Source organism: Mya arenaria, chromosome 3 (genome assembly GCF_026914265.1).
Source record: "Mya arenaria isolate MELC-2E11 chromosome 3, ASM2691426v1".
Classification (NCBI taxonomy): Eukaryota; Metazoa; Mollusca; class Bivalvia; order Myida; family Myidae; genus Mya; species Mya arenaria.
This window is the reverse complement of record NC_069124.1, coordinates 60,258,703-60,286,321: the sequence shown is the minus strand read 5'-3', so window position 1 is coordinate 60,286,321 and position 27,619 is coordinate 60,258,703. Positions and strand designations below refer to the sequence as shown.

The 27,619-nt window shown below is 38.4% G+C and overlaps 2 protein-coding genes across 3 annotated transcripts; one reads left to right on the top strand and one right to left on the bottom strand.

Annotated features, from left to right (window-relative positions):
• Nucleotides 1-6,131: 6,131 nt before the first annotated feature.
• Nucleotides 6,132-14,009, bottom strand: LOC128227944 (ankyrin repeat domain-containing protein 7-like). Of its 2 annotated transcripts, none has more exons than XM_052938915.1 (9): nucleotides 13,780-14,009; nucleotides 12,923-13,112; nucleotides 12,684-12,781; nucleotides 9,972-10,098; nucleotides 9,504-9,704; nucleotides 9,184-9,302; nucleotides 7,674-7,791; nucleotides 7,114-7,220; nucleotides 6,132-6,786 (listed from the first exon to the last, which is right to left on the bottom strand). In XM_052938915.1, exons 2-9 carry the CDS (start codon nucleotides 13,095-13,097, stop codon nucleotides 6,571-6,573), a joined length of 1,161 nt encoding a protein of 386 aa, XP_052794875.1. In that variant the 5' UTR covers nucleotides 13,098-13,112; nucleotides 13,780-14,009; the 3' UTR covers nucleotides 6,132-6,570. The 2 variants fall into 2 exon arrangements, with proteins under 2 accessions (XP_052794875.1, XP_052794874.1); XM_052938914.1 differs by having other exon boundaries at nucleotides 13,643-13,786.
• Nucleotides 14,010-14,249: 240 nt separating this feature from the next.
• Nucleotides 14,250-26,729, top strand: LOC128227943 (oxygen-dependent choline dehydrogenase-like). The gene is made up of 12 exons (XM_052938913.1): nucleotides 14,250-14,367; nucleotides 16,451-16,509; nucleotides 16,662-16,873; nucleotides 17,043-17,244; nucleotides 17,439-17,567; nucleotides 17,871-17,995; nucleotides 18,207-18,374; nucleotides 18,679-18,829; nucleotides 24,403-24,560; nucleotides 25,148-25,334; nucleotides 25,483-25,714; nucleotides 26,046-26,729. The coding sequence occupies exons 2-12, from the start codon at nucleotides 16,458-16,460 to the stop codon at nucleotides 26,212-26,214; spliced, it is 1,785 nt and encodes a 594-aa protein (XP_052794873.1). The 5' UTR covers nucleotides 14,250-14,367; nucleotides 16,451-16,457; the 3' UTR covers nucleotides 26,215-26,729.
• Nucleotides 26,730-27,619: the final 890 nt, after the last annotated feature.

Below are 27,619 nucleotides of genomic sequence, written 5' to 3'. Positions count from 1 at the left end.
CTTTGTCAGTATTGCTTAGCATGTTCTAAATCGCTCTCTGTTGACCATTATGTAATATTTATATTGTACCGGTATTTAATGAGAACTTTGATGATTATATTTATAAACATTTTGAATAAAATATGTTTAAATCAATATGTGAAGAGGTTGCTTTGCGAATGTCCTCCCTGCTTTCACTAGGCTGAACATCTGATTTCAATGTTGCATTATCATCATCATCTAATTTTAATCTGAAATAACAGTGAATTTGTCAATCAATGATAATAAAAGTACTAAATACCCAGTTCTCGAATACAAGTACGTATTGAATTTTATCCTTCAAGTGCATGATTGTAATTCACAGTTTAATAAAGGAATTGTTGCTTGGTGTTGCAAAACATTTTATAGACTGCCGTTTGTTTTGACTAATAAAAATGTATACCGTTAAGTTCTGGGTTATGATGTGGCAGTGGGCTTTCGTGTCAGCAATATTATTGGTGTAGTTTCCTCAATCCAGTTAGAAACTTTAGGAACTGTTTCTTCCTAAGCCTTTGTTTCTTTGAAGGTGTTCTTTCCATAAAATCCTCTGTCTTAAAGTGACAGCTAGATGGCTATTGTTTTTGAAATCTGCGAGGAAAAAGGACCAAAGTTGGATATACATGTATAGAACTGTACAACATTATTATTTTCTAATTTAAAGAAATGATACATATTTTTTAAAGAATTTCTTTATCATATTTGACATCTAGGATAGCCAGCTAATACATATTGTCAAAGACATACAATATCCTGAATTGCATTAACCTCAAACAATCAAGTAATTTCTATGTTATTAATGAAAGAGCTTACCTGGAATTCTTAGCCTATATCTCCTCTTATGTTCACCAACCATTGTTTTCTTTTATTCTTCTTATTCTTTTGGAAATTTATAATAGCTGATTCTTCCAACTGTATTACAGTTGTAATACACAACAATGATAATAAGAAATCTTGTAATCTCGCACACAATTACACAGAAACACAACTTCACCTGAAGTAGCCATTGATATCAGTGACCAATGTTTTCATCTGACCCATCTGAGCCTCGTTCTGAGAATGGAATGTTAAGCATGTATAAATATTGAGAAAGGCCTATTGACCCTGAATTTAATGTCAAGTCTTGACCATGTGTTAAATCATGATGTGCTAAATCATGTTATCATGTCATGGGAATTGCTGCGGTTTGGGTCAAGATTTGGAATAATGTTTTAAATTTTGCCAAGAAAAACATGAAGAAATATTAAATGTTATACATAATTATTCACGAGATTATTTTTATAAAATTCGTACGTACAATTCAACCCCGTTGGCTCGAACTGCTACGGACCGGCAAAAATACATCGAGCCTCGGAAAATTCGAACCAACAAGCGGGAATTCTTACCTTCAGTATAATGAAATGAGTTCTTAACATCCAGTTTGAGCCAACAAGGAATTCGAGCCAAACGAGTTCGAGCTAACGGGGGTTCGACTGTATACGTATACACCATGGAAAATACAAACACAACTTGAAAATACATCATTTTGATGAAACTGAACCTCCGAATGTTGAGTTTACTTCAGTTGTGTTAACATCATCATGAACACTTTCTGGAGGCATTTTAAATGCATTTTCGTATAACAGAAAGCGAATTGTTTTGCAAATGGTTCATTCAAGAAATTTGCATTGTTTTGTGTGCATCTTGCATTGTCCTCATACCGTGACCGGAGTTAGAACGTATTTTGACCCACATACAATCCTTATCCTTGAATGACATTTTTCTGTAAAATTTTGACCACCCCACCCCCCCCCCCCCTCCCCCCCAAAAACAATAATAAAATGCCTCACGACGATCTTGTCTGTAAATAGGTATATAATCCCGAACAGAACCGACTATGTTATATTATAGTTTAAATAAATTGTATGATAATCCATTATCGTATAGAGTGGATAGAAAGTTTACTACTGTCATGGTAGCCGGTTTAAAGGGATCTCCCTCCCTTTCACAATAATGAAACCATTTCTTACGATTCGAGTTGTACTGTTTTTTTCGTGCTATTTCTCGAGGACTTAATGATGATCGTTTGAGCGTTTTCCGGTCATCCTCGCTGTCGCAAAACCGTCCTGATATATTCAAAACAATCAACCTCATCTTTGTCAGTGGATGCTTTTTGTGTGGTTTGTGTTCGAGTTTTAATACGCCTGTGGTAGGAGCTAATATCAACCCCGGTCCTTTGATCAGCTTTAACAACATTGGCCACCACACCTGAGTCGGCCAAATTCGAACTATTATTATCGCTTCTGTGCGGTCCCTTTCGATATTTTGCAGGATGCGAGTCAGTTTACTGAAAGGAGCAAATATGTAATATAGTTGCCCTGTCTATCGCAATGAAAACGCGTCTACGCCTTTGCGATCAGTATCAGGCAAGCGACTGACATATTGTTTCAGTTTTGTATTTAGTTTTGATGCGAATAAATCTATAGACATGTTCGGATATATGCCCATTTAAGTTTTGAAAATAGATGACTCAAGCGACCATTCCGTGTTATCGTTTTGTGACCTACTCAGCTTATCTGCTTTCTTATTGTCTACTCCTGCAATGTGGGAAACCGACACTTGAATATTTCTAGGAATGCACCAAAACCATATCTGTCGCGCAATTTCATCTAATGATGTTATCTTTCCTCCATATCTGTTTAGATATGAGCAACATGTGGTATTGTCCGTATATATTCTAACATGTACATGGCTCGTATTTTTGCAAAACGTACGTATTGCAATGTCACACGCCTTCAGTTCTAAAACATTAATATGTAACTCCGTTTCTTGCGGTGACCAATAACCATGTGTTCGCGAGTTATTTGTAAGCATCAGAAAAAAACAATGTCAGGATCCGGAATGGAAACGCATTTAAAGCTAACACAAATTATTTATCCACCATTGAAACTCAGTGTCAAGTGATCGAGGTACGTTCATAAACCGTCAAAATTTCCATGGTTAATACATAACTGTTTTTCTTTCACTTTTTCCATGGGTCTTATGTGTAAAGGTGCATGCGTCACCCCTGGCTCTGCGGCGTTTAATTTCCCTATCAATTTTTCAAAATGACGAATAGTTGTTCGGGTTTTTTTCTGCATCATTTCTTTACATAATTGAAAAATGTCCTGGTATTTTTCATGTGTCAACCGAATAGTCATCGAAGTTGAACACAAAATGAAACCTAGAAAAGTTAGTTTTTGGCATGGGACTGAAACTGATATTTCTACATTTACCGTACGTCCCAGTTGATCCATAAGGTAAATCGTGTCCCTAACATTGTTTGAACATGAATTGAATGCATCACCTAATAAACACGAATCGTCAATGAAGTATACGCTAATATGTCCCAATGACCGTAAGTATGCGAACACCGGTTTCATGCACTTTGTCCAAATTTTTGGGCTGCAACTGTAACCCATGACTAACGCGCAAAATTGATTCTTCACACCATCGAACATAAATCTAAAATAACGACGATCCTGTTCTCTAATCTTAATCGACTGATAAGCGTCTGATATATCAGATGATGCAAAGATGTATCCGCATAATATAATTAAAACTGTCATAATATAAGTACAAAACCACAACATATAAAGATAAACTGACATAACATAACTATGTTTGTACACCATGTAAAGCACTTGGTACATAATGTAATAAGAAACAAACACAATAATAAAGGTTTTGGACTACGAAAGACAGTGCCGGCGTTCCATACAAGATAACAGTCTTTCCTCATTGCATTGATAGCTTGGCGAAGAGATTCCATCTTAAAATGTGTTTTCTCCACATATGTTTCATTAAACGATTTCAAATTTAGAATTATTCTTAACGACCGTCTTTTTTATGTCGAATAAATATATTTGAGATTAATTCGTTATCTGAACCGTCTGGAGCCTGTTCTGTTATACCACTTTGTAAAAAACGTTCAAGTTCTGCCTCAATTTTTAGAGAATCCTCCACATCAAATTTAAAAGGTTTTGGTACAAAAATTTGTTGAGGGGGTTCCGTAAGTTCGACACTACATCCACGTATTGTGTTTAAAACCCATTTATCACTTGTGATGAATTCAGACCTAGCAATTCTTCGAGCTGTCTTTCTTGCCGAGAAATTGTCTGGAGTATTGTCCAGGCGTATTTGAAATTCATTACTTACATTTAAGATTTTTTCACCGGTTTCCCCCCTTTTTTAAAGAACTGGTTGCGATGGAAAGAGCGGCTGTTTCTCGGGAGGTTCGTCTTGTTTGTCTTGAAGGTGGAGTTGCTGTAGCTCAAGCTGTTGTTGTAATCCCGTGGATTGTACTTGGACGCTCCTCCCCGTCGCGCTAAAAAAGGCTTTCTCTGTGGTTGGTTTGTGACGGTGGTTTTGTGTGCTTCTTTCAATAGTTTATTTTTTTTCATTTAATTTGTCGCCGAAAAGTAAGGAACGTTTGAGCACAGTGATCGATATGCAGGTAATAAGTCCTTTTTAATTTTCTCTATCCTGCCTTCATTAGACTGCACCACAGCTTGTTTTAACATTTTGAATGTATCATTTGCCAGTTCCCCGATTTCTTGGTTAGGTCCGTTTTGTTTTATGTTTTGAAGTAGTTTCAAAACCCTTTTCGCTGAAACCTAGTTATGAATGTACTTGATTAGCTGAATACTGCGTCCGGAATCTGTGGAGCCCATGACGGGAGTTAATGTGTTGGATGAAATATAATTTATTAGGTCAACATGTTTGATCATTTAATATGCATGCTCTCAATTCTTAGTTAATACAGCTGGTTATGCTGCAGCTGCTGCGGTTAATACTGCCACTACCGATACTGCCCTTGCCACTGTCACCGCCACAGCCACCACCACCACAACTTCAATCACCACCGATAATGATGACGATGTTGCTTCCCCTGAAACCACAGTCGCTGCTGCTGATACTTTTGTTGTTACCACTTCTACAATACCAGCTACTTCTCCAACTACAACTATCCAGTAACTACTTTTTCTGCTAATTTCGCTATAATCAATTATATGTAATTGTGTATAAGGGGACCATGTTTTGGTATCAATGCGAAGACCCCTTCATTTATATATTTATAATGGTGGAGGCACGATGTAAAACAACCTTTATTGTTCTGCAAAATTTCGACATCCACAGAAAAAGTCTTAGCTAAAGGCGCTATATTAATACATTTAGATGTAGTGGAGTTAAAGGCCTAGTTTAAGCCTTCTATAAGTACCCACCACCCCACCCCACCAAAACCGTGTTCAACTCTGTTAATTGATCTTAATCTTATTGCCTTATCAGATCTCCAATCTGAGTGTCCTGTTGTGCAGTTTTCGATGTTTTATTATAAAATGGACCCTACATGGCCCTGAGGCGATAGACGAATACACAGGAAATTGGCCCCTACTGTGACACCAGTGCAATTAGCAGAAGATGCACATCAGGGGATTATCATGCCAAACATTCCTTAAACTAGACTTTAAATAACTCAAGCGTGTGGTTTAGAGAGTTAAACATTGTTGTCAAGGAGATTTGTTTATAATCAATATCAAATATCTAATTCTTAGCTTAATTATAGTTCAGAAAATCATGTCTATATTCATTAATAAACTATTATTGAAATATTTGTTTTATGTTTGACAAGTATCGAACTATACAAAATGAGATGAAGCGTTAAACCTAAGAATCATGCACTATTTCAAAAACTGACCAAAGTCATTAAATTTCGATGATTTAGCCGTTAGCAGATAACTGATCAAAGTTGACTGTTGAATCACAAAACCACTGACTGGAACATTCTGCATATGCCTGGTAAACGCAAACATAACGCCTGCATACAGAGGTTTTAAAAATTGGATAGGATTTCTTGGCATGCGGATGCCCCCCCCCCCCTTAATCCGCTAGTGACACACACACACTTACACACACACACACGCACGCACACGCACACATACGATCACAAAAAACATATACAATCAGAAATACACGCACGCACGCAGGCAGGTAGGCAGACAGACATCCAATATTAATTTATACGATTTTCTCAAATGCTGAAAATGTATATGTGAACATTATAATCAAATACACCAAGATATTAAGAAAATGATAACTAGCAGTTAAATAGTTTTACTAGAAATACAAATGCAACAAGCACGCCATAAGACTAACTGTTAATAAATTTATAAATGTCAAACAAGTAATTCTCGCTCGATAAATAGGTATAACATGTTACTACACAAAGAGTAGCATAAACTTCATGCCGCCCAAAACGTTCGCAAACGGCGCTTAAGCGAACGATGTCACGATTTCACAGATGTATTCTATATGCCTCGGAACGTGTAGTCCGAGCTTATTCAAATTTAGAGGGTACAAATCATGCTTGTTTCTAGTTGAGCTGCATGAACTGAAACGATCTGTCTTGACGCCTCTGCCATACTATGGACACTGAATTTGTTTGTCATACACTTTATCACAGACGTTGGTATACAATCTGAGGAAACCACGTGTAATTATACAATAACTTTGACTTAAAACCGAAGCACACTCTATCTAGATGACGTTCAGATCTTCAGGGTCTATGTCCCGGCACAGGATGAAGTCCTGTAGCACCCGGGGTAAGTCAAAACTGCTGACGTGCATAAGCCCTTCCGGTCCCAGCTGACCCCTTATGTAGCCCCTACACAGGCGCTTCAGAGAGCGCGGGCTCTGTACCTCTTCACTTATCCACGCCCTAAACTCCGGCAACCGTTCAAACAGGTACAACATCTAGATAAAGATAAAAAAAACGTATTCTATCATCAATAGGCGAACGATGATTGCCACAGTTGTGCAATTATTACATCGTGAAGCTTGATAAATTCGTTCCTTGTCCGTTTATGGTTAACTGTATAAAGGCACTTTAAAGAACAATTGGCCTTTTAAATATTTCTTACAACAAGTCGACGATATACGTTAATACATGCAGTTTGTCTAAATTAATGGCCGGTTAACTATTGTTTTATTTCAAGAATTACATGTACATGGTAACTTGAATGCTTTCCAAGTATCTGAAAATATCAAATCACACAAAACCCAAACAACTCTCCATCGTACATTTTCTTGCTGCATAATGGCGGCGTCACGGGGGACGTCAGCTAGCAGCAGCGCCACGATGGTGGTCAGCGACATGTTCCCTATCGCCATGTCTAGCAACGTACGACCTGGAATACACACGCAAATGGTTGTGCAATTTGGTACCTTTAAAATACAACAGTTACTGTATTTACACAAATGAAGTCTGCGAAATACACCCTGACTGTTTAATGGGACGTTGGTAATAATTTCAGTCAGTTTGTTTACACCTTGAACTTTTATTCACGTTATTGCTTTACTTCTTGATTTACGACCAAGTCTCTGGGGGACTTTTCATAAAGAAAACTCGGACCAAGTTTTTAGCTAGCAGAGTTTCAACAGAAGAACTGCATTGCTAAACCTGAATCCATAGTACGAAAACTCTCCTAGTATTCATAATAAAATGCTCCAGGTTTTACTTCAATTTGGATTTGATTGAAATTGCGGATCTAGTTTTTTGCTGTTTGAGCCCCGCTCATGTACTAAGGGTTGTAGGCCTCGAAGGTTCAAGACACGAAATTAGTTATGCAGTAAGTATTCACCCTTCCGGTCAATAATGTTGATGTCCGCGCCGTTATGCATGAGACAGAGTAGCAATGAGCTGAGCCGGGTTTTGTGTCCCACGCAGAACTGGATCGCCGTCATACCGTTATCGTCACGCTGAAATACGCAGAATATATCTAGTTTTGTATAAATTTTTGTTTATTTAGTATTTACCATCGACGACGGCGAATCGTGATAGTCACTGACGAAACAGGGCGATAGAAGGTCTTATTTCAAATTAAAATCCTAAAACCATGGCTGCGTTATTAAGAGTTTATATCATCGTATGATAATTGTACGTATGCTGGGATGAGGTAATTACTACAAATAACGGAATTGTTCAATGGACTTCCAAATGTCAATTTCATGTTATTGATGTTGTGTTGTTTTACATTTTAAACGGTACGGTGTCTTGTACCTTCGAAACAACAAGGTATATGAAAATCCGGTCAAAGTACATGTAAACGGCTTGTTATTTGATTGTTTAGTAGCTAACACACATTTTCTTTCGGGTAAGTGAACACATGAACTTGATACCCGGAAACATTGCTGAGTATGGATTTTGTGTATATGTGACGTACTCTGTAAAAAATGGTCTCGTCATTTCTGCAAAATATTGTGCTTCATCAGTGCTGTTTTGATTGCCGCTTTTTTATATCTAATTCAAATTTTGCACATTGTTTTAACGTCTGTATTCAAAAGAATTTAATATATGAATATATGAATATACATGAAATACTTAGTTTGAATATAGACGCGCAGTTTCCGAGCCTGTTTATTTCTCTATGTGTAGCTGTCAAGTGCTGAAATGCTGCCTTAACTGTGCATCAGTTGATTGTTCAGTCACGGTCATCTTGTATATCCTCTGTGTCGTTGCTCGGCTTCTTTTTTTAAATGTCTTGTCATGTAACTAGTATCTTATTTTGTCTTAAGCGTATGGCCATGGTCAAATTACGTGAAAAACAAACACTTAAATCCTACGCCAAACGGAATTGACCTAAAACACAAATCGCGCCATCTTTTTGTACCAATTGTATTCAAGATTTCGATTAACATCGGAATCGATAAAACGAAAGCATGTGTTAAAATGTATGACAGATGTCCGTCGGTTAATATTTAATGACTCAAGATTTGTTGCACCAGTTAAGTAGTACTACGACGGGCTTTGTTCATCAAACGTTTCAAACGCTCCATTCATCAAGGGAAGTAAGTCAATTATAAAAATAATATTATTTATTAGTTATTGCGTCCCTTTTCTTGGTAGAACCCAGGCGACACCTTCGAGAGATGTTCTATTAAGGGAAGAGTTTCAACAGTTACTATGATAAATACACTTTGAAAACACTCTCCAAGGTTGAATAATTGTTGAAAGGTCTTCGAGAGGCTAAGAGATAGTATTGTGACTATAGAACCCACGGATTTTTGGTAAGGCGGACTCCTCACTGCTAGATCACTATCATCTATGGGTATGATTAGTGGAGCTGAAATATATTCACTGAGGCTACTTACCTGGTTGATGTTGGCCCCATGTTGAAGCAGCAGTTTGACGGTGGGAAGGTTCCGGAGGGAGCAGGCGAACATGAGCGGGGTGGATCCTTTCAAGTTTGTTATGTTCACATTACATTTCTCTGTAAGCAAGGAAAATCATGCATGGCTTCAAAGTTTGCATCCATACTTTGTAAACTTTTTGAGATTTCCGTAGTTTGATTAATGCATTTGAAATATAACCTGCCCCTGCCATTAGCAAAACATAATATGCGATCAAAACCATTCTGGTATTCTGCAGTGTCAGTAGATAGCAACACTCCCGTGAGTAAATGGATACATACTCGACAGCAGTAGCTGTATGAAGTCTTGATGTGGCCGTCTACTGAAGCACAAATGGTGGAGCGGGGATGTGCCCTTGGTGTCGGTGAGGTTCAGGTCGGCCCCGAGATCAATGAGCATCCGCGCGGAGTCTAGCTGATCAGATATGACCGCGTCCAGCAGGGGCGTCCGTCCACTTGACGACTGCACATCGATGTTACAACCTGGATATACATGTATAGAGAATGCACACAGAATATGGTTAAACAAGCTGCAAGGTTACACTAAACATATCAGACACTGGGCTGAGCGGGTTTTCAACATACCATAACATACCTTGCACGAAGTTGCATATAGATTTTTTTAAAACTCAAGTTAAAACATATATTAGAAACTTTGACAGAGGTCAGTGATATCTTGATTACATAAATAATGAGCTGTTTTACGACGGGTTTTCTTTCTTGGAAGGTTGTTATGGCTATGGCTGATACCTAGTTCGACAAGCAGCTGTATGACAGAGCGTCTGTTGGCCACAACAGCAAAGTGTAGAGGAGTCCGCCTCTGTTCGTCCGTGATGTTGATGTCCACCCCCTCCGTGTTCAACAGCTCCCGGAGAACCTGAAGTTGAAACTAAGTAGTAGATATACACAGTACACAGTCCGCCAACACATGTTCACCAACTGCAACTGTAATACTTAATATCTTTCTGCAAAAGACCGTGGTGTTGGTGATAAAGGTGATCTGGTGGTAAAGGTGATCTAGTGGTATATGTGATATAGTTGATCTAGTGGTGTATGTGATAAAGGTGATCTGGTGGTTTAGGGGATTTAGTTGTATTGGTGATATAGGTGATCTAGTGGTGTATGTGATAAGGGTGATCTGGTGGTTTAGGGGATTTAGTTGTATTGGTGATAAAGGTGATCTGGTGGTTTAGGGGATTTAGTTGTATTGGTGATAAAGGTGATCTGGTGGTTTAGGGGATTTAGTTGTATTGGTGATAATGGTGATCTGGTGGTTTAGGGGATTTAGTTGTATTGGTGATAAAGGTGATCTGGTGGTTTAGGGGATTTAGTTGTATTGGTGATAAAGGTGATCTGATGGTTTAGGGGAATAAGTTGTATTGGTGATAATGGTGATCTGGTGGTTTAGGGGATTTAGTTGTATTGGTGATAAAGGTGATCTGGTGGTTTAGGGGATTTAGTTGTATTGGTGATAATGGTGATCTAGTGGTTTAGGGGATTTAGTTGTATTGGTGATAAAGGTGATCTGGTGGTTTAGGGGAATTAGTTGTATTGGTGATAATGGTGAGCTGGTGGTTTAGGGGATTTGGTTGTATTGGTGATAAAGGTGATCTGGTGGTTTAGGGGATTTAGATGTATTGGTGATAAAGGTGATCTGGTGGTTTAGGTGATCTAGTTGTATTGGTGATAATGGTGATCTGGTGGTTTAGGGGATTTAGTTGTATTGGTGATAAAGGTGATCTGGTGGTTTAGGGGATTTAGTTGTATTGGTGATAATGGTGATCTAGTGGTTTAGGGGATTTAGTTGTATTGGTGATATCGGTGATCTGGTAGTTTAGGGGAATTAGTGGTATATGTGATATAGGTGATCTGGTGGTTTAGGGGATTTAGTGGTATAGGTGATATCGGTGATCTGGTGGCATATGTGATATAGGTGATCTAGTGGTATAGGTGATAAAGTGGTATAGGTGATCTAGTGGTTTTATAGAAGTATAGGTGATATAGCGGTATAGGTGATCTAGTTGTAAAGCTGATAGGGTGGTATAGGTGATCTTGTGGTACATGTGATATAGTGTTATAGGTTATCTAGTGGTATATGTGACCTGATGGTATAGGTGATCAAGTGGTATAGGTGATCTAGTGGTATAGGTGCCAAAGTGGTATATGCGATCTAGTGGTTTTCTAGTGGTATAGGTGCTATAGCGGTATAGGTGATCTAGTGGTATAGGTGATCTAGTGGTATATGTGATCTAGTGGTATAGTTGATCTAGTGGTATGGTTCATCTAGTGGTTTTCTACTGGTACATGTGACCTAGTGGTATAGGTGATCTAATGGTATATGTGATCTAGTTGTATATGTGATCTAGTGGTATAGTTCATCTAGTGGTTTTCTACTGGTATATGTGACCTAGTGGTATAGGTGATCTAATGGTATATGTGATCTAGTGGTATAGGTGATCTAGTGGTATAGGTGATCTAGTGATATAGGTGATCTAGTAGTATAGGTGATCTAATGGTATATGTGATCTAATGGTATAGGTGACCTAATGGTATAGGTGGTTTAGTGGTATTGGTGATCTAGTGGTATAGGTGATCTTGTGGTATAGGTGATATAGTGGCATGGGTGATATAGTGGTATAGGTGATCTAGTGGTATATGTGATCTTGTGATATAGGTGATGTAGTGGTATATGTGATCTAGTGGTTTTCTACTGCTATATGTGACCTAGTGGTATAGGTGATCTAGTGGTATATGTGATATAGTGGTATAGGTGATCTAGTGTTATAGGTGATCTAGTGGCATGGGTGATATAGTGGTATAGGTGATCTAGTGGTAAAGGTTATCTAGTGGTATAGGTGATCTAGTGTTATAGGTGATCTAGTGGCATGGGTGATATAGTGGTATAGGTGATCTAGTGGTATAGGCGATCTAGTGGTAAAGGTTATCTAGTGGTATAGGTGATCTAGTGGTATAGGTGATCTAGTGGTATAGATGATCTAGTGGCATGGTTGATCTAGTGGTATGGGTGATCTAGTGGAATAGGTGATCTAGTGCTAAAGATGATCTTGGTGTTAAGGTACTGGAAATGGTAGAGGTATTATAGGTTAGCTAATGATATCTTGTGGTACATTTGTTCTAGTGGTATAGGTGATCTAGTGGTGATCTTGCGGTATAGGTGATCTAGTAGTATATGTGCTTGAGGTGGAATATAGGTTCTAGTGGAAGAGGTGGGAGTGATGGGAGAGGACAAGCGATGTATATCTCCAGTTTTATATGTGTTATAAGTCAACCTCTAACCAAATATGTCATACATGAACGTTCTCTATGGACATGTGTCTGCTTCCATCCAAGAAACATACTGATAGGGATAAATATCAGCTAAAATATGTCTCCACAATCGAGCCAAAACAAACGCTTAAATATAGTATAAACTTAGCTTGTATGGTATTGGTGTGGCGCTACCTGGTATGTGGAGTGAATCACGGCGAGGTGGAGGGCGGCGTATTGAGTCGTGTGGATCCGATGGGACATTGTGCTTGCCGTCAACGTGTAAGACCCGCCTGTAAAAGAATTCACATATTTGACCACATAGAAGATCGATAAATGAATTGTAGTTGCTCTGAAAATGCAGCTTTATGTAAGTTTTAAAACAATGATGTTCTGATAAATGGTCTAATTAAGTGAAGCGCCTACTGACATACCATTAAATGTTGTGTTGATATCGAATCCGGCTCGTAATTGCCGCATGATCATATCTGTATCGCCGTAGCGGACGGCGTGGAAGACTTCAGGTTCACCTTCAGGTATGGACGCCTCCGTTAATGTATCCGTCAGCCGCACCACCGCATCCTCCGCCTCGGGAACCAACGGCTTCATTAGTATTTGGCGTGGCTACAGTCAAACGACATTAAACTAAGCAATTACATACATGTGTAGTATTACTTTTAATACGATATATATTACCGATACGGCGTTGAACTGACCTGCACTTCTATACCATGATAGAAATTTCGTCAACGGAAAGAGTTCGGCGTACATATATAGAGCTATATTCCGTCAGTCACTTGCCTGTTTCAGCCAGTATCATTTTCTATCCTATTGTTGTCATTCTAAAAAGCCGTCCAGGCTTCTGTTTTTAATCTTTTTAAAAAAAAACAGAAGCCTGAACGGCATTTTAGATTGACTATATCATATTGTTGCGTAATAAATACTTAAAAAGCTCCCTCACCCAACCCCGTACCAACTGGGGGGACGGTGTGTATGGGGTAGCAGTCAAATACTACAGCATTTCTTAAATAATTGTTTTCAGTGATACTTTAGTTAATACCTTTATTTTTTCAGTCGGCAAGATGTCAATAATACAACATGTCCGAATATAATCAATAAGTTGAATAACAATCATATAAATAAATTATACGTACCATTACTGATGATATTGCCATTAATTATGAACTTATATAGAAACACAAGGTATCCTATGATCTTCAAGACAGTCAGTGCTTGTGATCTCATGTTTTGGCTTACGTCGTACAAAGCGTACCACCAACTGAAGTTTTACCTTTTATGGTTATCCGAATAGCTCACAATCCTCGAGTAATACCTATATTTATACAGTGTGAAACCAGCGAATCAATCAATCATTCACTTTATACATTTAATTTATAATATAAAATGCCATAGAACAAAATCATTGTTAATTAAACAAACAAAAAATTGCATATCTACAGAATGATGATTTTCTTGAAAAATGTACGTAAAGCAACACACGAATAAATATAAAACTATGCTGACGGTTCTGCTCTATTTCATTTTGTGTATGTTTACGATCTAAATATAGTTATACATGTGAGTTCAATATTCAGTCCGTTAAAAACGATTACAAAAACAGTGTTTTCTTTTTCAATCAAATGTGTGTACTTTGAGGACTTTTTATTTGTTCCATTTGTTTAAAAAACATGTTTCCTTCATTCTTGCCTAAACCTTCTTTTACTTCAAATGACAGACGTCCCAAATATGACATGTAAGAGTTATTATATGGTACGTGCATGCTAGTATCCGGTCAAAAATTAGAACTACACGTATCTTGAAGAAAGTTCAGTTAAGTTTGACAAAACTTGTTCAAATGATGTTTGGATTAAATTGAAAGGTAAATTTATTTTTAAAACTTTAATGTTGTTGTCCAATGAGTTCATGAAACTGTACATAAAGAAGAAGTTTACCATTTCAAAGATACACAGAAGATAGATACATAGATCATGAGATACTTTTTATTGCTCCAAAACTGAAGAGATTGACATATTACCTTATGTAGAGACAGGGGTGGGTCCAGGAGTTTACGTTAGAGGGGACGTAAGTTTAGAGCGTAACCATTTGACTTGCGCCCTTCTATTTTTTTAATTTTTTTTTTGTGGGGGGGGGGGGGGGGGGTAGAATCATGATGAAAGGGGTTTTAGTCTAGTTAAAATGGTTATATTAAAATATTTTTATTTTATATTGAAATTAAAAGTAAACTTCATCCGTTAATAATTCATACAATTATCCCAAATGCTGAATATTTAATCTGATCATTTATAATAATCAAATATAAAAACCATACGAACTATGAAGATAATTATGATCACTAGATGTAAAACAGTTTTACTAGAAATTCACATACAACAAGCACATCATAAGAATCCATTTCATTAACATTATAAATGGCAGACATGTTATTCAGGCTCGCCATACTGGATACTAAAATCAACGCAGCATTTGAAACAACCACAGTTAAAATTTTCAGCTGTGAAAAAACCAAAATGCACATCATGCATGCGTATGCACATCATGCATGAGTCCGGACAAGTCCATAAAGTCAGTCATTATCGACTTGTGTTAGTGTGTTATGAAGTCGAGATAGCGCTATATTATCTTTCTCATGTTATAAAACAGTAGCAAATGCATTCTAAATTGTCGGTCAGTAAGTTGCAAGATTTACAAACCTGAATCTTTGGGCGAGACACGAACAGTTTTATAGTTCATTCAGAATTACAAACTGAGTGAACATTACGGCGAATTGTGCGGTTTTCAACAGTAACGTTAGTCTATTCAAAACATCTATTACGTAAACTTTTCTTCCATGCGTTTGTTTACGAAAGGAACTGGCCGGCATCAGTGTATTGCATGAAATTTGCCACAAAGCCTTGTATTGCTGTAGCAGCCGGTAAACGTTCAGTAAAACCTTCAGTTATGTTTATCATCGAATAAGAAAATTATTAAGTTGTTGAAAATGGTTTAGTTTAATCATAGTTTATTGCTCTTTTGTAAACAGAATTATTTTGCATACAATTTAAACGTACACTTACAATCAATTAAAACAAAAAGAACAAATGGGTTGGTCTACCAGTTATTACAACATTAGTTTCAGCCCTTCCCAGGCGTCAATATAGCGTCGATGTCGTAAATCTATGATTAAACGTAACTAGAAAAATGAGGAAATGTTATTTACTTAAGAAAAAAAGAAGAATTGGTTGCCACCAAAAGAGAAAAAAAACCAATGTAATAACAAGTTTTGGTGACATATCTTTTTTAAGAGTAAGCCATACATCCATTATGCAACATGTTTTGGTCGACGGTAATCGGAAGAAGCAGAAAGAAGATTATGTCCCATAAAGCGTTTGCATGTTCGTGGAAAGGTCTTTAAAGAATTTGAATTTTTTACGGGTCAACATTTTACCGATTACCCTGTCAACTGTGCCTTCTGGTTTCTTTTCGAAATCTATTCAAATAAGAAATAATATATTCAATAACATTAACTGCCTTTTAACATAAATCCGAATATCGTTCTAAAGTTAACATAAAAGCACTCCCGACAAAACAACATGGTATTGTTGATAGAGCATACCGGCACATTTTGACACACACAACTAAACTGTCATATTGCATAAAAAACTTCCGAAATATTGCCAATCCTCTTTGAGCTAAAATTTGATGAAATATGGTTTCCTTAGATTTGCACTCGTTAGCACACCTACAATTGTTCCAAAAGATGAATGTATTATGCCTGCTTTATATTAAACCTCCAAACTTAACATTTATTTGAAACATTTAACATTTTGATCCTCAAAACCAATTTCCACATCCTCTGTTAAGGGGTGGTATCTCTTCTGTCGCCAAGCATTTAATACTAACCGAGTTAAAGGCAATACTACTAATTATGTACTAGTAATTAAGAACGTTTCAATACTTTGCAGATTCGGAATGGCAACACAAGTTACAGGAAACCTGCTACAGGAATACGACTTCATTATAGGTGCACGTATACATTTGTCATCTCTTATAATTATAGTATAAACAATTGCAATGCGAGCGAATATGTGCAATGATTCATCGTATTTGGAGTTGTGTTTAGAGGATGGACCCTATTTATCACCATTATTCAGTTCCTCTATCTTTTTAATACAGTCGGTGCGGGATCGGCGGGGTCGGTTTTGGCCGCACGTCTGTCCGAGGATGCCGGAAATACCGTCCTTCTAGTTGAGGCGGGTGGAGACGATGCCAAGGACCGTATGGTGTCCACGCCCATAATGTACGGCGCACTGCAGCGGACACCAACAAGGGACTGGGCATTTGTTTCAGAGCCGCAGAAACATTCTATGTTTGCCTGCAAAGAACATGTAATGCATTATGACCACGGTTCTAGACTTTAATAATTATGTTTAAAAACGTTATGTATTTAAGAGCAAAACACACATATACATGTGCAAGCCTTGTTTTGTTCAGTACGTTGCATTTGTCTTTTAATAAATATAACTCTTCACAATATTGTTAACGAATGTATTGCAGCGGTTGTTCTATCCCCGGGGCAAGATTCTTGGTGGCTCGAGCAGCATAAACGCAATGCTGTACGTGCGCGGGTCCCGGCACGACTTCGACTCCTGGGAGGAGCGGGGCTGCACCGGATGGAGCTACAGGGACGTCCTCCCATACTTCCTTAAGTCAGAGAAATTTGTTGATATCAACAACGGCGACACTTATGTTGAGAAAGGTGCTGTTGCAGATCATTTAGAAACAATTTACAACCTTCTAGGAATTTAAATCTTAAAATGTAAGTTTGTTGTACTTTTGCAGGTTTCATGACTCAATATCATACAAAAAAAGCAATATTTGCATTCAAGCACATTTTTCTGATGAATAACACAATACATGTTTAAAACCAAATGCTGTATTATAATGTTGTAGCATACCACAACACTGATGGGCCGCAGCCCGTGACGCGGCGGACCATAACCTCACTTACACGACTCATGTCCTCTGCTGCCGAGGAACTCGGATACAAAACTATCGATTACAACGGAAAAGACATGATAGGTAATCAATACATGTCTTCTTCATTCAGCGTTTAAGTATGTTGAAAACTTATAAAAAAATCATAAATTACTAGATGAATTCTGACATGGAAACAAGAAACATGTTTGGTTTTCACTTGTAGTTTGTACCATACGCGCAATGCATGGTTTTCCGGTGACATCACCGTCTAATTCAACAATCACAACTTTATTCACAATAATGGCCTCACACCAAATGCTACTACTCCAGCAAACGATGAACAAAATATATATTCTTGAAAACAATTGACTCTGACCTCGCCAACCCGATTAAATTCATTTTCAGGCGTGTCCCCGGTGTACACCAACATCACAGAGAACGGGCTGCGGGCGAGCTCATCCCGTTGCTTCCTGCGGCCCGCCATGAGCCGCCCAAACCTGCACATAGCCATAAACACCAGTGTCAGGAAGGTACGGGCGTATGACTGAAAATCAAGCGACGGTGTAATAACGGCTTTTTCGGAAAGAAAACACAGACATAAATGTATGGCTTAAGCACTTTAAAGATATTTGTATTACTGAGTATAATAGGAGACTTTGGAAGAAAGCAAGTGTATTTACATAATGTGTGCACTGCCAAAAGACGCTGACATGAAGAATGTACGTTATTATATCGTTACAGGTTCTTCTTGACGGGGATCGAGCGGTGGGGGTAGAGGCGGTGAAGGACGGGCGGACGATGGAGGTCCGCGCGCGTAAGGAAGTTGTGTTGTGCGCAGGCGCAATCATGACGCCGCATATACTTTTGTGTTCCGGTATTGGACCTCGTTGGCATTTAGAAGAGGCAAACGTAAGTATGGCAATGGTAAAATGTTTAAAAGAGGAGTAAATATCAATATTGATAAAAATGAGAATCATCATGATTCTGGGCATTTAGTTATAACACCGTCAAGAGTTATTGCTCCAGCTGTCATTGCTGTAATAACTACAACGTAACTTTATTACTCACATTGCCCAAGGCAGAGCTATATCAATGTTTTTTAACGGTATCGACGGGAGTCCTTTATATTTCCATCGCTCACCGCCGTACAAAACAATCATAGAATCATTCCCTTTTAATAGTAGTTCACCCTATTGCTATTGTATGACGACAGATTCCGGTGATGGCGGACCTTCCGGTAGGAGAGAATCTTCAGGACCACCTAAACGTGCTTCTGTCTTCCCCTTCAACCTGCTCCGACTTCTTCACCAGGTCCCAACTGTTCTACCCAACCAACATTTTGAAGTATCTCTGGTCAGGCAAAGGTGGGTACTCCTAGAATAAAAGACTTAAGCTTTCACTTATTACTAATTAAACGAACAAACTGATCTGTGTGTCTGTCAGACTAGCATTTGAATTTTGAAGTTAATAATATTGAAATCTGAGGTGAATTTGTCCTGGCTTATATCAATGAATTCTGATCTGAACTTGGCATAGCTAATATCGATGAATTCTGAGGTGATATGGTCATGGCTAATATCAATGAATTCTGATCTGAACTGGATATGGGGAATATCAATGATTTTGATGAGTATTTGGAAAGGCTTATTCTAATGTTTACCTGGCAAAGCTAATATCAATGAATTTTGAGAGGAACTTGTTATTGTCAATATAGATGAATTTTGAGGTGAACTTGTTATGGTAAGTATCAATGATTTCTGATGTGTTCTTGGCATAGCTAAAATCAATGAATTTTGATGTGTACTTGGCATAGCTAATATCAATAAATTTTGAGCTGAACTTGTCTGGGCTAATATCAATGATATCTGATGTGTGCTTGGCATAGCTAATATCAATGAATTTTGATGTGTACTTGGCATAGCTAATATCAATGAATTTTGAGCTGAACTTGTCTGGGCTAATATCAATGAATTTTGAGCTGAACTTGTCTGGGCTAATATCAATGAATTCTGAGGTGAACGTGACATAGCTAATATTAAAGAATCCTGATGTGAACTTGCTGTGACTTATATCAGTGAATGTTGAAGTGAGCTTGTCATAGCTTACATCAATGAACTTTGAGGTGAGCTTGTCATAGCTTATATCAATGAGCTTTCGAGGTGAACTTGTCATAGCTTATATCAATGAACTTTGAGGTGAACTTGTCATAGCTTATATCAATGAGCTTTCGAGGTGAACTTGTCATAGCTTATAATTATCAATGAGCTTTCGAGGTGAACTTGTCATAGCTAATATCAATGAGTTCTGAAATCTACTCGGCAGAGCTGATATCAATGAATTTGGAAATGGTTTTAGCATGGCAATATGAAGAGGTCTGAAGTGCACATGGAATGGCGTTCTTTGAAGTGTATTTGGTATTTGGAATCAACGATTTCTAAAGCAAAGTACATACGAGTAATATCAGGGGCTCCGGAAGGTATTTTGTATTTGGAAGTCGGGTCGGGCCAAGGAGGGGTGACCCACTTCCGGTTGCGCGGATATTTTTAAAATCTCATTGCTTCAAACGCATTTTAACGCATTTTTTATAGATTATACCAATTATTTCAGCTACTTGATTATTATTATTTTAGCTACATTAAAATACATATACATATATGTTTATCGTTTATTACGTCGATATATAAAACGATGTTAACATCAGCACTTGAATAAATGTTGAAATCATGACATGCATACATTTCAAGGATATTAATATTTCGACTGTCAAAACGTTCCTATGAGTCACGAGTCTTCCTTCCAGACACGCATTAGCCACTGAAAGCAAGTCTTTGCTGTCCGTTGCATCTCGATGGGCGTGCAGGAGCATCAGATAATTTAGACGTTCCCATGTCATTTTGGTTCCCAGGTATGTTTTCACTCTGTGTAACGCAGATAATGACCACTCACTGGTTGCGTTTGTTGCAGGCATAACCAAGATAAGTTTTACTACAGTCACAACTTCACTGAACAGTTCCCGAGATGCAAGGGACATGTTCCTTAACTCACTAACAATGTCCAGCAACGTGACAATTCAGCTGTCCTTCATAGATTTACCGGGGTGAACTGACAACGTTTCAACTGCGTGAGGAATCTCATTCTGTTAAGATCGTCACGGAACGATTCATCCCCTCTCACACTCTTCATCAACATGTCTTCTAGGTGTCTGTATGTCTGGTAGCCTTGTTGGTCGAAGCGGTCCTTGGTGGTTGCCATGGCGAGATCGAGTGCCTCGTTGTTGATCAGGCGGTAGTATTTCTTTTCGGTAGCTGGAAAATCTGTTGGGAGGTTCCTTGTTCGAATCTCCGTGGCAATTTCCTCCGTCTGGGTAGTCTGGTAGGCTCGTCGATGTCTAGGTCATCAAGCTCCCCTTTGACGGTCTCCCAAAAACATCATACGCCACGTCTGCCCGAAGTCTCTCCAGTGAGGTGGTGGTTAGTCTGGCGCTGCGCTGCCCCTCTGCTGCTGACATCGTTTTATGTTGTAGTGATGTACTCAGCTTGTCCGTGTGCCGCAGAATTTCGTAACCAAGGGATACACCAAACATGAAATCAAAGCTCTTCATTTGAGTCTGAACTCCGAGGACACGGGTTCTAGTTTCGGAATCTCTAACAAAGCCATAACAGCTCTCCCATAAAAACTGCAGTATGGTGTAGTTAGTGAGATCACCATTCAGACTTGCTGCTCGTATTGTCCATCTGGTAGGGCAAAGTATATAAGAAACCCTAGTGTGACGGGGCTTATTTCATTCTTCAGCTCTTTCCGCTTGTTGTCAAGTCTAGGCGAATATTATTTGACCTCTTGACAGTGTGGCCAACGGCGAGGTTTACTGCTTGTCCGTAACAGTCAGTGTCCAAGGCTCGTGGTTCTTTCTTGCTAATGTTGGTGGCCACTCCGTCCCTAGCTCCCGACATGTTACTCACACCGTCTTAGCACTGACCACGGCACTGGCTTAGAGAAATGTTCATACGAAGAAGCGTACCCAGTAACACATGTGCCAATGTCAATTGATGACACCATGTGTAGTCCGATGAACTCCTCGTGCATATTCAACTCGCTGTCCTCAAGTCGCAACACAACGACCACCTGTTCCCTGTTGGACTTGTCAGTGGTTTCATCTTACATGATGGTGAAGAATCCATCTGTCCTGATGTTTGATGCTACTTCGGCCGCGAGATCCCGAAAGCCATCACTTGTAGCGTTTCATTTTGCATGTAACCGGAAGTGTATTTGTCGGTCTTTCTGACCATTCATTTGAGGATCGATTCATCAGACTCGCCCTGCAGCTTCAGGATCTGGATGAAATTGCTCTGGTCATTGTCTTGACCTCTGACTGGAAGGCCCTGGCGCGTAAGGAACCAGATAGTTCTCAGAATGGTAAGAAGTTGCTGGTGGTTGTTTTTCTTCTCTTCCCTGTGCGCGGCTGACAAGCTTTCCCCAACATCATGTGTCTGTTTTGGCAATGCGACATAGCGTTCAACCTCTTCATTGTGGCAGCGAGTGTTCGTATTTTCTGAACTTGAGGGTTCCACCTTTCCAGTTTAGATGGAGCTATTGTCTACCTTGGAGTTAGCGACCTTTCCGTCCTTCATCGTTGTCATACAGATATGGCAAAACGCCAGAAAAGAAATAAAATATTATTATCCTGTCACTTGCATACAAATCGGTTCAATAACAAGGTGCTGTGTAAATTTTAGTTTGTTGGGATAGTAGATGTTTATCTACAGTCAGGTGGTCATGTGACCGCGAAAACGAACTTCTTTTCTATATTCTGCAATGCCAGAGGAAAAGCACAAATACTGTTTCAGTATCTTATCAATAGACCGCCAACAGCCGACCTCAACAATCACTCGCCCTTAAAGTCCCACCACTCTGCATAATAATGACACTGGCAAAACAATCGACCTGAAAATCTACACTGTGATGTGAAAATCTTACCCCACCCGCAAATGCTGAAAACTGTGGAAATGCATTCAACGATACTCGTTGATAGTTTATTCCATTTCTATGGTGAATGACAAAATCTCACTTACAACAGAAATGAATGATCTTTTTGCCGATGCAGTTCTGAAAATCCACTATCAACATGAATTAAATCCATTTAACATGTGGCGATTGTTTGTAAACACTCGTCATCTTGAATCATGACCTGTGTACTGTACTCTGTGACTTGCGGAATAATTGTTACATGATCAGATAAAGTTTGGAGACTGATCCATGTTTATGCACTTTTAAAAACTTTTTTATGTTTTGAATTGATATTGATGTATAAAAATGCAATGACTTTGAATATAAACGTATTGAAAAAAGTTGAATAGTTTTGAGAACTGTTTGGGGGGAGATTTAAACATGGATACCGAGTGTGACGCATTCGGAGCTCCTCGGCCATTTTATCGAAAACAACCTCGGATGTATGCCGGTACATCTGTTGAAGTAGTTCGTAAAATTTTGAATTATATCATTAGTTAAATGTAGTGTTTTAGAGTTGTATTTATTGATCTAAGTTTAAATTTATTGTCATTGAATTGTATTATAGCAAACATAATGAAGAATCCCAAGAGTTAAGTCACAAAGTTTAACTGCTAAATAAAATTACTACGCGATCTACTTGCAGCGGACTTAAACGTACCACTTTTTGAGTGTGTAAACCATCCATATACATCCGAGGTTGTTTTCGATAAAATGGCCGAGGAGCTCCGAATGAGTGTGACGACGTCAACAGGGAAAAAACAGTTGTCCCCCTTACTTTTAAAGATATAAAATAATTTTAAGGTTATGTATAGTGTTTAATTAAACAAAGTAACAGGATAAATACCCTTCGGCTCACCCGATAAATTCCTCCGCATTGCCAGATAAATTTCCTCCATCCACGGCACTAACCTACACCTTGTATTCTCTATTTATCCACATTCATATGTTCGCAATAAGTGAGTAATATTGAAACAATTTATAATTTAATCATCTGTAGTTTATTTAAATTTAGTAAATGAACATTTAGTTCGACTTTGTTCATATTCAGCGTTTATAAGTAAATATTTTTATACCTCATCGTGGTGAGCCAAGAATTTAATTTGAACCACTGGGCATTGAATGACCTTAACTCTGGGTTCTTTTTTTTCCAAAAGAGCGCTTTTAAAAATTAAAATTTAGAGGTTATGAAGATATGATACATAACTGCTTCTGCTGCAACTGATTCTTCAGTAACCTTCTATAAGTACCCCCCCCCCCCCACCAAGTCTGTGTACAGTACACAACCTTTGTGTATTGATCTTAATCTACTTGCCTTGATCCCTCTTTTCAGATATCCGATCTGAGTATCCTGCTGTGCAGTTTTGGAAGTTTTATTACAGCCAATAAACGAATACACAGGAAATTGGCCCCTACTGTGACACCAGTGCAATTAGCAGGAGATGCACAGCAGGGAATTATCATGCCAAACATTCCTTAAACTAGGTCTTTAAAGACAAGTGTGCTAAAATATTTATTAGTCGTTTGCAGTTTGTACATATTCTTTACTCCACTAATCTATGATGACCGCTGATTGCTTCGGTATCGATAAACGTGCCGTTAATTGCCCAATACCCCGACACAGTCGTTTCCATGGGCACAGACGATAGCACCCTTCAGACATTGGCAATAAATGACCAGGCCGTAGCTAAATGATATTTGAAAATTCTCCATTGGTCATAATCAGCCGAAATATTGGAGGGGAGGAGAGGCGACTCTGCCCCCCCCCCCCACCCCACCCCCAGCTCCGGCCCTCTGAATATAATATGTTTATTACACATATGATGTATGGCATATTTGTTTGAATACATTGAATAACATACCGCAGTTTCGATCACTTATGGGGATATATATGTTTAATCCCACCCGTTTACACTTGATTGCTCGACCACAGGCTGGTGGGGTATTTCTCCTGTGACTGACCTCGGTTTTTTCCGGCTGGGGACGGACACACGGCCGGGGCAGCCGGACATCCAGTTCCATGTGGTTCCTCTCTCCATTGAGGGCTCGGATAAGGAACGCCATCAACAGCAGTACAACGTCAAAGATGAGGTAAGACATTATCAAACTTGTTGAAGGGTTGCCCATACCGTGGAACCAGTATTCTATTTTAATTCGCTGGTTTATTATAAACTTGTATTCAATGAATTTTGGAAAGAAAATTGAGATCTGGCAGCCCAGACAATAGCAATATTTTATTTTTTCACAAACAAATTGAAATTCTGATTTTCAGTTATCTTTGATTTTGATTGAGCTTTTTCGACTTATATTTCGTGAACATATTATTAAAATAAATATTAAAATGTTATGAATTGTCAACTAACCTTTAAGTTACTAAGGTACCCTGAACGTTCACATATAACTTTGGCCATTCGATTATAACGTACTGACTACCAAGGCAATCTATTTGTTTCACTTGATTGAGAAATAATTGTATTAAACCGTAGTCTGTAAGTCTTATTCTCTCTGTGTTTTGAAGGAACGTCGGAAGAAATAGGTAAATGTCCATAACACATTAGTGGGTATTACTGAAATAAACCAGTTAAATGTACGCAATCGAGCACTCCGCTTCATCTTCTCATAACCGACCGTGCATAAATATATTCTATGTATTATACCCAAACAATTTAAATCTCCAGATATTCGACTACTACCAAGCACAGGTTAAACACTTTCGTGGCCGTCAAGCGTTCACAATATGTGTAACACTGCTACATCCACGGAGCTCCGGGACAGTGCGTCTCGACGTGACCGACCCCCACGGGCATCCCCGCATTGACCCTAACTATCTGCACAAACAGGAGGACGTTGACCTCTACATCAAAGGTAACGCTTTGCGTTTACAAGATTAGTTTCAAAGAATGTGTTCACCGTTTTGAAGAAAACTGATATGCATGAAACTTACAAAGTTGTTATACAAATGTCAAAGATTTTTTGTCATAAATTCAACCTTATAAAGTTTCGTTTGATTCAGGTATTCGAGAAGCACAGCGTTTTCTCGACACCAAAGCTATGCAAGCTGTGGGCGCAGAGTCACGGAACCCTGAGCGTGCATTTCCGCCGAGCATGCGCGAGCACGCGTATGACACGGATGGCTACTGGGAGTCGTTCATCCGCCATTTCACACAGACCGTCTACCATCCAACCTCCACGTGTAAGATGGGCGCTGTAGATGACTCCACTGCTGTCGTCGATCCAATGTTGAGGTAAGCGATCAACTTGGAACAAATGTCCTTAATATTATGTTTCCAATTTTATATGTTGTGTCCGATCAGTACCAAATTTTAGGTAAGGTTCCACCTAGAAAAATGTTTTGGAAGATGTATATTTTAATTTATTGTATTAATAAGTATCCGATCAGTAAATAAAAATCTGTAGACCAGACCATGTGTTGTATATGAGCTTAAATCTTGTACAGTGTTGTGTGGAGGTTGGTGACTTAAAATGGAATCAACCTACTAGAAATATTTATTATTTGTTTTGATTTTATCCTTATCCTCAAATATGTTTAAGCGTTTCTTTTTTTTTGTTTTTAAGAGTGAAGGGTTATACCAATCTCCGGGTAGCGGATGCGTCCATTATGCCGGAAGTGATTTCTGGGAACACGAATGCCGCGAGTGTCATGATAGGCGAGAAGGCGGCAGACATGATCCGTGGGGTGGACACCGTGAAGAGATACCGGAAGCCAGAACTCTCAAAGTTGTAATGGCCTCTTGTGAATGTTTGAAACATTGCCGTCAAACGTAGTCGGCTAGATAGTTATATTATCAAATTGTAAACTATTAGGAAAGAAACGATTTAAAACTCAGATTGCATCATATAATATTCTGGTGCATTGGAATGGTGGCGAAAGTTTCGAAGTTGAATAGTTTTTCCTTGACCAGAAATGTTTATTTGTTAGAAATATGCTCGTCCCTCGCGAAAAAATACGAGCAGGCCAGCTATTTGTTTAAATACCTATTTTGTTTCAAATATTTTTTTTAAAACACTCTGTGATAAAACGTCGTACCATTGTGATTTTGTACATTTATGTGTGTATTTTGTCAGAAATACGTTCAAATACTTGGTCATGGGCTTTATGTACACTGTGTTTTGGGCCGGTGGCCTCTTATCACGAATAAAATGAGTTTGAGTTCTACGCTTATTTTGTGGATAAACCTGGTTATTAATTTGTGCAAGTATTATCAATTACTATGGAATAAATTAATGGATCAAAGCTTTCACGTTATCTCATTTTCTTTACGCCTCCGGAATGATTAACTTTTGACGAGTTCGTTACTTAACTGGTCCTAAGCAGGCACGTGTAACATAGGTATGTGCTGCCGATGTAAAATATACGGCATTATATAAAAGTACATGCTCACTTTATTCGTGAATGTTAGATAACTTCATCCTGTAGATAATAACTTTTTATTACCTACGTGAATATGACAATTACCGACATCTATTGAGGAAAGTGGGATATGCCATCTACAGTGTCTAACACACTTGAATTACCAAACTACTGTGAAATCATTAATGTTCGTGGGCATGAAATTTCGTGGTTTGCCGAAAAAAAACAATTTCGTGGGTACTTGAATTCGTGGATTTTCATTTTTGAAAAAAAAAATCGAACATGCGATCGTCCTAGATCGTCTGCATAATATCCACGCGCTGGCCCGTGATTTCCGTCTTCTACGTCACTCGGTTTATGACACTCGCTAATGTGGTACGACATGCCAATTAGTGCATATACCCATGTCAGTTATCGATTTAATTGGGAATAAAGGTAATAAAAGAAGATGTACTCTGATCATAAATACAGATAGAGGATGCCAATTAAGAATTTTGCAAACTGTGAAAACACCGAAAAGGTGCGTATATTGTCACGTTCGGTGCTTAGTAACCTTCAATGTACTTGTAATCGATTAATTATTTCATTAAATAAAAAATTCGAGTACAGACACTCATCACGCACATCTTGTAAACTTGGATATTTTCATTAACAGCACATGTTCAAACACGTGCTTATAACTGTCATTTGCTGCATAAAACACATTTAATTGATTTGGTTCATTATTTGTTAAAGGCAGTTATAATATATTAATAGAATAATGATCGTAAGTTATACA

Coding starts and splice junctions, on each gene's coding strand:
- LOC128227943 (XM_052938913.1), top strand. CDS start 16,458: ATGGCAACACAAGTTACAGGAAACCTGCTACAGGAATACGACTTCATT. Junction 16,874..17,042: donor TGTTTGCCTGCAAAGAACAT/GTAATGCATTAT, acceptor AATGTATTGCAG/CGGTTGTTCTATCCCCGGGG. Junction 17,245..17,438: donor CGACACTTATGTTGAGAAAG/GTGCTGTTGCAG, acceptor ATAATGTTGTAG/CATACCACAACACTGATGGG.
- LOC128227944 (XM_052938914.1), bottom strand. CDS start 13,663: ATGGCAATATCATCAGTAATG. Junction 9,303..9,503: donor CATACAGCTACTGCTGTCGA/GTATGTATCCAT, acceptor CCTTGCTTACAG/AGAAATGTAATGTGAACATA. Junction 7,221..7,673: donor CAACATTATTGACCGGAAGG/GTGAATACTTAC, acceptor TGTGTATTCCAG/GTCGTACGTTGCTAGACATG.